The sequence below is a fragment of the Taudactylus pleione genome, unplaced genomic scaffold (genome assembly GCF_031769625.1).
Source record: "Taudactylus pleione unplaced genomic scaffold, aTauple2 ptg000021l, whole genome shotgun sequence".
NCBI classification, from domain to species: domain Eukaryota; kingdom Metazoa; phylum Chordata; class Amphibia; order Anura; family Myobatrachidae; genus Taudactylus; species Taudactylus pleione.
This window is the reverse complement of record NW_028284423.1, coordinates 18,904,223-18,916,134: the sequence shown is the minus strand read 5'-3', so window position 1 is coordinate 18,916,134 and position 11,912 is coordinate 18,904,223. Positions and strand designations below refer to the sequence as shown.

The 11,912-nt window shown below is 42.6% G+C and overlaps 1 protein-coding gene across 1 annotated transcript in view; it reads right to left on the bottom strand.

Annotated features, from left to right (window-relative positions):
• Positions 1-4,106: 4,106 nt before the first annotated feature.
• CEP44 (centrosomal protein 44) overlaps positions 4,107-11,912 on the bottom strand; it is a 55,258-nt gene continuing 47,452 nt past the window's right edge. Inside the window, exon 11 of the mRNA XM_088448470.1 lies at positions 4,107-5,904. Coding sequence (XP_088304596.1) covers positions 5,859-5,904 — 46 coding nt within the window. The 3' untranslated portion in view covers positions 4,107-5,858. The remainder of the gene's footprint in view (positions 5,905-11,912) is intronic.

The following is an 11,912-nucleotide window of genomic DNA, read 5'->3' as shown; positions in this document are numbered from 1 at the left end:
ATTTTATATGGCCCAATAATACATCAATGCTCTTACTAAAAAGTCATAAACCGTTAACAGGTATCCAGAGAAGCACCTTCCTACTGCATTTTGATGTTGCTGTCTTTGGACATACAGTTAGTAAACTGGAGATGTGTCACAGAATAACCTGCTTTAAAAAATCCAAAAAGATAAAAGAAGTCTGATTATGCATATTGGGAGGGGCACCATAGAAAATGAAGAACGTTATTCAGTCAGTGGAGTCATGGAACTGGTTGTGATGGATTAACGTCACCCAGGTAAGCCAGCATTACGATGAGCGGAATGTAGTTAATTTGTCAATGTCAACACTAACAATGGGGACATAGGAATGTTGAATACGGCATGTCGACACTGTAATAATGTAATTTAAAGCATTATAACCGTGATGGCTTTAGAACTTTAAACATGTTGCTTTACCATGATTTTCAACATCAACACTATACCGAACCCTGATGAGCAGAAGCATACATTCTTAGTATTATTCCAATATCTAATTATTATCCTTTATTTATGGGGTGCCAAAAGGGTTCCGCAGCGCATTACAAAGTACATAAACAAATAAGCAAACAAGAAATCGGCAACTTACGGTACAAAACAATGCAGGACAAGGACATGGTTTATAAACATTGCTGCATTAGTGATCCTAACACTGAAATAAGCAGCAGGGCATTAGCAACCAAGTGCTACTTGCCCTTCTGGGGAGTTAGGAGTAGACGATAGAACGAGTAAGAGAAGGAGAAGCACATGAGGGAAGAGGGCCCTGCTCGCGAGAGTTTACATTCTGAAGGAAAGGGGCAGACAGACAGGAGTGAAAGGAGCATGAAGCAGTAGGATAGGATGAGAGTTGGAAGGCTTTGATGAAGTAGTGGGTCTTGAGAGCTCACTTCAAGATTTGTAGAGAGGTGGAGAGTCTGCTAGGAAGAGGGAGAGAGTTCACTATTGAGGTTTGTCTACTGGATTGTGGATGGCATGTAGAAAATAAAGTTTAATTCGAATGTAAAACTTAAGGTGCATACACACACACGATTTTTTGAATGATTATCGTTAAACGATAATCGTTTGAAAAAATCGTTCACTTTCTGAGTCAAACGATGAACGATTATTGTTCATGCGCGTTCACGTTTGTAGTTCAGTCAGACTTGTCAACTCAACGATTTTCATTAAGTTAATATGCAAAAATCGTTTGTAGTTCATAAAAATCTTTCATTACATTTAGTAAATGAACAACTTTAGTAAACGATTTTAGTAAATTTTTTCAATGGAAAAAATTGTTTACTAAAATCGTTCATTAACTAAATCGTTGTGTGTGTATGCAGCTTTACAAATAGTTCTCACATTTGTTAACATAAATAACAATGTGTGCTACAAAACAGTTTCAAGGGTTTGTTCATGCAAATAAAAAAAACACAAATAAAAAAAAAACACCCTTTGATGAATAGACAAACACCAACCTTTGCCCATATTGTAGAAAAGCCTCTTGAAAAATGAAGATTATTTATTAGAGCTTTATTATATAGCACCACCATATTACACAACACTTTACATAGACTATTTTAATCATTGACATCAATCAATCCCTGCTCCATGGAGTTTACATTCTAAGGGTCTGATTCCGAGATTTACGCTAATGCAATCTCAACTGCATTCTCTCACGAATTGCATTCAAAAGCATAATATAAATTAACCTTAATATTGCAAGTCTTATTTTTTTTTTATAAATAACATCTTGCAGTACATGAATAAACAACACTGTGACTTAGCCATAATTGTTATTTGCATAAAACAATTTGACCACAATAAAGGGTCTGTTGTAAGCCCTTTTCTTTTTGCTTTCTTCTGAAATCAAGCATTTGTAAACCCCCCTCTATACATCCTGTGTTTACATTACTTTAGAGAGTTTAAAGCTAGGAATAAAATAGTTTCACTGTGCTGGTAGAGAATTTTGGAGAATAACCCACAGGATGAGTTTTGCCAGATTTAAATTTATTGTGAGAGAAAGGCTCCAAGGCACATTGAGGAAGTACCCACTTCAAGGAAGAAAGGATGAAGGGGATCTGGATTTTGCAAAACTGGATAAGAGGAAGAACCTTACTTGAGATGTTGAAATTCTGCGATGACTTTTTAGGGCTCAGTTCTTTCTTGGTAAACCAGTGATTGGGGCTTCTGATAAATTGACAATGGCAGTTTATAAAACCTACTTGTGTGTTCCAATACACGTAACCTCAAATTGCGTCAAATAGCCCTGTTTGGCATGTCACCAATTGCGGAACTTAGCTGCGCATTGGGTCCTGCTAGAAACATTTTCACTAAAAATATGTGCCTTATTCGCATCACTAATGAGAGAAAAGTACAATGCAGGGATACACTGTATTACTGATGCTGCCATTTCATATAGCTTGTGTGTGTGAATCATTTGCTAAACGGGGTAAAAAGGACAAAGACCCACACCATGAATTGTTATGTTTAATCTGAAACTTCATACCAATTCCTTTTAATAGTAATCCTAAGGAGCACTCGCAAGTGGGTCGATGTTTGGCTATGCAAGAGAAATTCTCTTGCTCCGGGGCTCACTACAAAAGGGCGGCTGACGATGTTGATTGACAGCTCACCCCGTTTTGTAGGAGTGGTGTGGGGGTGGTTTCACAAACGGAGGCGTTGCCAAGCGAACACTTGCCATTTGTGGTCGGCCCCACTGACATCACCAGTGATGTCAGTGGGAGAGCTTTCGGCTCTATTAGAGCCAAAAGCTCTCTGGGGCTTGTGGAAGACGAGACCCTACCACAAGGGTCTCGTCGCAAGCCCTGATGGGCGCGATGGTCTTGACCATCGCGACCCTCATCCTGGTTGCTCGTTAAGGCTGTGGGTGGTAACCCACAGCCTAGCGAGCGGCCAGGTTGCCGGATCATTTTTTAAATGTGGCCGCCCTCATTCAGAGCGAGCGCTCGCATTTTGCGAGCAGCTCTGAATGAGGTCCTATGAGCGAATAGTTGTGCAGCTGTGATGCAGAGACGGTGCAAAATTCACAAAGTTACAGGAATCGCTATCTGCGGTGAAGCATCTATATCGCTCTATATGGCACAAAAACGCTAGGTGTATGAGGACACGTTTAGTGGATCCATCTTCACCAATGCTGTAGAAATGTTAAAATATATTTTTGTAATTTAGAAGAGAGGGTTATTATCTGAGACACTGTAGTACAGATCTAGGTCTTTGCCATGCCATCCACATACCTGATGATGACTGGATTGATATGATGTTTTATTAATGAAATTAATAAACAATGCCAGGAACAAAATGCATAATTAGATATTATAGTGCTTGTCTCAATTATTAAAACTGATGGTTTATTACATAAATGAAGGTGAACTGTAAATTATACACACAGAGTGGACAAATTAAAATGACCACCAAGCGATTTTAAAAAAAAAGTAGCTATTCCGCAGATAATGCTGACGTAGGACATCTGAATCTGCCCCTTAAAATTAACATGTGTGAAACTATATAGCTATGTCCACAAGATTTCTGCAGTTTAGCCGCTAGATTTAAAGATGCAATAATTTTAAAGGAAATCCAACCTGTTTTTTTTATTTTAAATTACCATTTAAAATCTAGTGGCCAACCAGCAGAAATCTCACGGCTGCCTGCAACACGCAAGCTATTACATTTACCCCATTGATTCTGGCCCCAGATTTTGATGCAACAAGCAAGATATTAGTATGAACAGTTTAAACTATACTTGTACACACTTTACACTTGAGGACCAGAGACAGACAGATTGGGATTTTCAGACACGCTCAAGCACATTGTGTAAAGATCTAACTGCAGAATGGCTGAAGCTTAATTACCGAATTCCAAAAATTTGGACATAATGGGCCTGATTCAGGAGTTGTGCATGAATAGCATCGCTGCTGCATCTTTGGGTGCAGCAGCAATGCTAAAATATGCCAATGCCATAGAAGGAGTCAGAAAAAAAAGATGCCATCTCTCTGAACACAGCATTGATTCGCCATTATTTATTTTATTTATTTATTAACAGTTTCTTATATAGCGCAGCATATTCCATTGCGCTTTACAATTGTAAGCATTAATAGAACAAAACTGGGTAATAACAGACAGATATATAGTTAGGAAGGCCCTGCTCGCAAGCTTACCCATTGCAACCATTTGTCGTGATGGCCACAGTCATCACTCATCTGAGTGGGCAACGGAACTCCTCGCCCAGGGGCAGGAAATCTGGATTGAAGGACGCAGACCCTGGCCTCAGCACTCCCACAAAATGTAGACGACACCTTCGTTTTGGGAAACAGTCTAAGTCGCCGCCCTTTCTCCACTGGTCCACTACTCCAGGCTTTTCACTGCTTGATACATAGACCCCTATATCACGGACAAGATCCCTTAAGAAGCCTTTTCTAATAGCAGGACACAAAATGCAAAGCCTGAACTTTGCACAATGTCATTGGAAGTACAAGTGGAATTGTGTGATGTGGTCAGATGAGACAATATGATGTTGCCCATGCATGCCATTTTCAATTTTGGTGAAAAAAGGGACTGCATACAAAGAAAAGCATTTGATACCCACTGTCAAATTTGGTGTTGGATCATTGATACTTTTGGGGCTGTTTTGCCAATTGTGGTCCAGGAAATCTCGTGAAAATCAATGGCAGGATTTCTAATCTACAAGGGGATGCTGATAAGTCCTCGGCCTAAGCCACTTCCTGCAATCGTAGCATTATTTTGTCACTGCAGCTAGAAAGAGCATCCTTGTTTTATTGTTAAATGACAATTTTCTGACTAATAGCGTTATTTTTGGCAGGTATTTGACATCCTAAACTGAACCATGTCAATGCAAAGTGTTGAATTTTTGAATGTGGAGCTCTGGTTTGTCATGAAGTTTCTGTTCCTGCAGAAGAAAACTGCAAAGGAAATCCATGGAGTGTATGATGCAAATATTAAGTGACAACTTTCAGTGTGGAGATTTCAAGAATGAAGATGCAGCAAGATCTGGCAGGCCTTCACCAGTGACCACACACAAAATTGTTGATCATGTTCATGGCTTGATTTTGACAGATCAGCAAATTTTTGCTAAAACAATAGCTGAGACACTGGAGATATTCAGGGAACGTGTTGCGTTCATAATTCATGAGCTGTTGGATATGCAGAAGATGTCAGACAAGTCGATGCCCAGATGTTTAAACGTAGATGAAGAACGAAAACGAGTGGACCCCTTCCACGTTGGGTTTGCAGCATTTTGAGCGATCATGTGTTGATTTTTTGCAATGACTTGTCGCTGTTGATGAAACATGGTTACATCACTACAATATAGAGACAAAACAACAGTCCATGCAGTGGCGGCACTCGCGTTCTCCACGGCAAAAGAAATTCAAGACTCAAGGTTAGCAGGATAGGTGATGGCAATGTTTTTTGGGACTCAAAAGGCATTTTACTGACTATCTCCCAAAGGGCCGAACAAAAAATGCTGAATACTATTCTATCTTGCTGTGCAGATTAAATCATGTGTTGAAGGAAAAAAAGGCAAGGGAAACTGAGGAAAGGGGTTTTCTTTTCACAGGAAATAAATTTCTGGGGTTCATACATACAGTGCTCCATGCCGTTTCCCTTTTTGGAACAGCAGGTTGGTAGGTTTGCAATTTATTACTATTATATCAATTGTCCTTAGGCTTAAGCACAATTTTTCAATACATTTTAAGTCATGGCTCTCCTTAGGACACAGAAAAAACATTACCACACGACCAGTTGCTGCAGATTAGTCTTCATAAAAATACTTTAATTGTACATATTTCCAAACATTTACATGTGCATACAACAATTTCCAAATACTATGAACTATTTGAATATTTCAAGAGTGTTGATGTCTCCTCCAGCCTAAAGAAAAAAAACAAAGAGAAAATGCAAATTATAAAGCTATCTGCAAAAACAAAACTATGCTAAACATACTGCAGTTTATCTGAACTAGAAATATACTTATAAACACCTGATTAAAGACAACAGCCTGTTAACCAAATGTCAATACTCATACTCCTTGCGTAGATTACTACAAATTATAATGTGTTTAAATTGGGGCTGGCGAAGACTTGGTAGCAAAATAAGAGCAAATTACTTTGAGAAATATTGGAAGAACAAAATTAGTATTACCGTACATATTATCTTGAAAAACATCTATGGGTAGCATAGTTTCCCACAAGCCATCACCTTGTATTTGCACCCGCCCTATAGCAGGTAGAACAGGCGTGTATGCGCATTATTGCTGGCTGAATATGATAAAATGACCCTTACTAAATTCTGACTACGTGGCAATGATGCGTCACACCCATGTTCTGCCTTTCCGGTTACAAGGCTTGTTGTTTCTATAATGCATCCAACTCTGCATTCATGCATTTGCGTCTGTATGTGTTTTGGGCATACAGTACACATTGCACAAATATGCCTCGTTATTATTTTTATTATTACTTTATTACCAGTTATTTATGTGCCGCACACATTCCGCAGCGCTTCACAGAGAATATTTAGCCATTCACATCAGTCCCTGCCCCAGTGGAGCTTACAATCTATGTTCCCTATCACATGCACACAGACATACATACTAGGGTTAATTATTTACATCACCATTGGTAGTAAGAGTGCCAAACTCTGTAATAGATGCGGACTGAGGCAGACTTACGCGCCCCGAGCATCGTCTGACCACAGAGTGAGAGAAACCCTTTGCTCCAAAGAAGGAAAACTCAACAGGTCCTGCCATAGAGGAAGTGGAAACGGAGTGTCTATGGAGAGACTTCGTAGGTTAGTGAACCAAAGTCGCCTGGGCCGGGCCCGGGGTTATTAGTATCACCGTGCCCGGGGTTATTAGTATCACCGTGCCGCCTTCTTGCTTGAACTTTCGAAGCACCCTTGGGAGGAGGGAGATAGGGGGAAAGAGATATGAGAGATTAAAAGCCCACCTCACTGCCAGAGCGTCCATGAAGGCGGCTGAGGGGTCTCTGGTCCTGGACCCGTACCTGGAGACATTGTGGTTGTGACGTGAGGTCATGAGGTCTACATCTGGCAAGCCCTATTTGTCCACCAGGAGTTGAAAGACATCCGGGTGGAGAGCCTACTCTCCGGCGTGTATGTCCTGATGGCTTAGGAAGTCCGCTTCCCAGTTGAGGACTCCTGGTATGAATACTGCCGAGATTGCTGGGAGATGACCTTCAGCCCAGACCCGAATGTTTGCCACTTCCCGCATGGCTGCCCGACTTTGCCTGCATCCCTGATGGTTAAGGTAGGCTACCGCAGTCGCGTTGTCGGACTGGATTTGGACTGGCCCTCCATGGAGGAGATCCTGTGCCTGAGTGCTCTGTACACTGCTCAAAGCTCCAGAATGTTTATGGGCAGGCAACTTTCCCGAATTGTACATCGCCCCTGAAGGAAAGGATGACAGATTATCACACTCCATCTGTGAAGGCTGGCATCTGTCGTGAGACATTCTCAATCTGGAATCCCAGAAGTGGTGACCATTGTCCAGATGAGACGTCTGTAGCCACCATTAGAGGGACAGCCGAAACCTCCAGGGAGAGGAGGATCGTGTGGAACCAGATCAGATGATACTGTCCGTTTCACCGTGAGAGAATCAGTTGTTGCAGAGGCCTGGAGTGGAACTGTGTGTATTGCACCATATCGAAGGTGGACACCATGGACCCCAGGACCTACATTGCAGAGTGAATGGATACCCCCCGATTGTGGAGCAAGCTGCGCACACGACAGTGTAGTAATAAAATATTGCCTGCTGGCAGAAAGATCCTCTGAATTCAAGAATCCAGGAGTGCCCCCAAATGTATCATCCTCTGTGTCGGAGATAGGAAGGACTTTTTCCAATTGATGATCCAATCGTGTGTTTGCAGACAGTCCATGGTCAGCCGCAGATGGCGTTGTAACACTACTGGTGAGTCTGCCGAGCTTAAGAGGACGTCTAGGTATGGTAGAATTCTGACTCCCACTATTTTGGTAAAGACCCGAGGGCTGTTGCCAGACCAAAGGGTAGTGCCCGAAACTGGTAATGTTGCTGCAGAACAGCAAATCGTAGGAACCGCTGGTGGGTTGGAGTAATAGGTACATGCAGGTATGCATCCTGATTGTCCAGAGACACCATGAAATCCCCAGGCTCCATTGCCAGGAGAATTGATCGTAAAGTTTCCATATGGAACTTGGGCACTCTGATAAACCTGTTGAGGGATCAGAGATTCAGAATAGGCCGATGAGCCCCATTCGGGTTCTCAATCAAAAAGAGAGTGGAATAAAAACCTATTCCTCTCTGAGCCAAAAGAACAGTTATTATCACCCCTGAACACAATAGGGAGTGAATGGCCTCTTTGAGGGCCAGGGCCTTGATAGGGTCTGATGGGGGGACCTGTACAAAAAAAATGATGGGGAGGATGCCTCAAAAAAGTGAGGGCGTACCACTGAGGCACCACTTCTCGGACAAAGGCGTCTGTTGTTGTTTGACACCAAGATTCGGCATATTGAAGAAGTCGGACTCCCAACCTGGGATCCCCCAGCAGGAGGAAGGTTTGTCGTCAAGCTTAGAAGGCTGCTTGACTCACGGCTTGGTGGTCTTAGAGGGCCTGGGAAAAGACTGTCCTCTTGCCTTACCCTGGGGGCAAAAGGACCGATAAGAGGACAGCCTAGGCTTAGACAGTTGCTGATGGCAGAAAGGCAGATTTAGAGGCTGCCACGGTAGCCACAATCTTGTCAAATTATTTGCCAAACAACCTGTCTCCAGAGAAAGGTAAGGATTTGAGTGCCTTCTTTGATCCCAGGTCCGCCTACCAGGACCGTAGCCAAAGGACCCGGCGTGCGTCTACCGAAGCCACAGATGCCTGAGAGGCAAGGAGTCCAGTATCCACTGCAGCTTTTCCCAAATAAGAAGCCACTTCCTGAATATGGGAGATGTAGTCCAGTTGTTCCCTGGTAGCGTCCTATGGTAGGCTCTTTTCCAGTGCCCTTGCCCATCCTTCGATAGTCTTAACCACATATGCCGCAGCCGCAGCTGGCCTAGTGATAGCGCCAGAAAGCGAGTAGACACAAAGTTGCTAGCTTTCTATCTGTGGTTTCCCTAAGGGAGGATGTAGACGGTAATGGCAGCGTAATTTCTAACTAAGCATGCCACATGCGAATCAGCAGTGGGAGGGACTTCCCACTTGGTACACTCCTTAGTAGGGAGAGGATAAAAGACGCAAGTCTCTTTAGGACCTGGAATCGCTTGCCAGGAGTACTCCAAGCTTCTCCCATGAGCTCAGTGAGCTGTTCTGATTGAGGGAATTCAGCCTTAACTACCTTCTGACGTTTAAAGAACGGGGTTTTAGGTTTAGAGGCTGGTTCATCATCCTCTATATTCAGGATTGCACATTTGTGTAAAAGACTGGACTCTGTAGCAACAGGTCTGGACAGGGAGGTGGAGGCAATGGTTCTTCCTAAAGCATCTCACAAGCCACAGAACCACAGGTGTCAAGACCAAAATGGTACAATATATTTATTTTTTATTCTGACTGACCTCAGAGCATGCTATATGTGAAACGATAATTACACAAAAGTTTCTTGATTGTTGTGGAATTTCTTTGAGATTCTATCTCATCTTTGGTTATCATAAGTTTATTAATCTACTACACTATATAGCGCTGTCTCTTTATTTTCACATATATCCTGGTGATATAATATTGGATTAACATCAGAGCAATTTATTGAATATATGAGGAAGACTGATAAGAAGACAAAAGATACAACAAAGACTATATATATTTTATTCATAAGTAAATCTGTATGAACTTTTGTACATGAAAGAAGAGGGCCCTGCTCGTGAGAGCTTACATTCTATGGGTAAGGGTAGACAGACAGGGGTGACACAGATGGGGTAAATAGAAAGCATGTGGTGGAGTGTTAGGATGAGAGATGGAAGGCTTTAATGAAGTGGGTCTTGAGAGCCCATTTGAAGTTTTGCAGAGAGGTGGAGAGTCTGATAGGGAGAAGGAAGGCAAAATCTTGGAGTCGTGAGAAGAAGTAATCAGTTAGCAGGAGAGGCGATATTCATTAGCAGAGAGAAGAAGGCGGACGGGAGTGTAAGAGAGAGAAGGTCAGATGTAACTGGGAGGGGAATGGGTGAGGACTTTGGAGGTGAATATGAGAAGCTTGAATTGGAAGGGGAGACAGTGTTAGGCTTGTAGGAGAGAGGAGACAGATGTATTAAGTTTAGAGAGGAAGATGAGCCGGGCAGCAGCATTGAGGACAGATTGGAGTGGAGAGAGGTGGGAGTCAGGGAGGCCATATAGGAGGCTGGTTACAGTAGCCCAATCTGGAGATGACCAGTGAGTGGGTGAGGGTCTTAGTAGCATCCTGGGTGAGAAAGGGTCTAATCCTGGAAATATTTTTGAGACGGAAGCGGCAGAACTGCGAAAGGTACTGAATGTTAGGGAGGAGTCAAGGATAACTCCAAGATAGCACACTTGATGGTCAGTTCAGTCTTAGACATATTAAGTTTAAGAAAATGCTGGGACATCCAGGAAGAGATAGCAGAGACTGTGAAGCTGGGTACACACCAGGACACCTACTGTCAGTGGAAGTGTGGGTGAAGTAGAGTCATGAGAGGAGACAGAGGAGCGGTCAGAGAGTTAGGAAGACAGCCAGGAGAGGGCAGTATCACATCAACCAAGGGAGTAAAGGATTTGCATGAGGAGGAGAGGGTGTTCCAAGTGTCAAAAGCAGCAGAGAGGTTGAGAAGAATGAGCAGAGTAATGGCCCTTGGACTTGGCAGCAAAGAAGTCATTGCTGACTTTCGTCAGGGCAGTTTCAGTGTAGTGGAGAGAACTGAAGACAGACTGAAATGGGCCAAGCAGGGAGCAAGAAGAAAGAAAGGTGGTTGTAAAGAATCAGCTCAAGGAGTTTGGAGGCAAAAGGGAGGAGAGATTTGGGTCGGTAGTGCGAGAGAGTGTTAAAATCAAGGGTGGTGGAATTAGGGAAACAAGGGCATGCTTGAATGCAGAAGGGACAGTGCCTGAAGAGAGGGAGATATTGAGGAGATGAGAAAAAATGGGAACTGGCAGAGAGAGATAGTGGAGGAGGCACTAATTCTGACACTTCTTAATATGTATTGCCTGTTTACCTTATCCTTGATATCCATATGGAGTGTATTTCCAGGGGTATTTTTTATTTTTTTTTAAATACCTGTCTCAACCTAATTTGGAAGGGCATTAACCCCGTTGTAATAGGTTACAATTCCTGCACACCTAATGGCCATCAGTGATTTAATGGGTGATACAGCGGTTTTATCTCATACCTAGTACAAAACAAGCACTGGGAAGTGGCCTATTGAGAAGATATGGTAGCTATATTAGTGTAACTTTCACATTTTCTGAACAGGCTGCGTTCCTGGGCTTCACATATTGTTGCAGCTAGCATATATGTGGATTACTATTCATTACTTATATGGCTGTTGGGTACATCCGGGATGGTAGTATTGGATACCAGTCATGTGCTCATTTATTAACAGTTATTTATATAGGACACACATATTCTGTAGCGCTTTAAAGAAAATACGTCATTCTCATCAGTCCCTGCCCCAGTGGAGCTTACAATCTATGTTCCCTATCACATGGACTCACACTACGGTTATTATTTTTTCTTGTCAGTAGCCTATTACCCTCCCAGGATGTCTTTTGAGTGTGGGAGTCACTGGAGCACCCAGTGTTTAGTGTGTAAAGCACATTAGTGGGTATACTAGAGGACTATTTATTTTATTATTTTATTTATTACCAGTTATTTATATAGCGCACACATTTTCCGCAGCGCTTTACAGAGAATATTTGGCCATTCACATCAGTCCCTGCCCCAGTGGAGCTTACACTCTA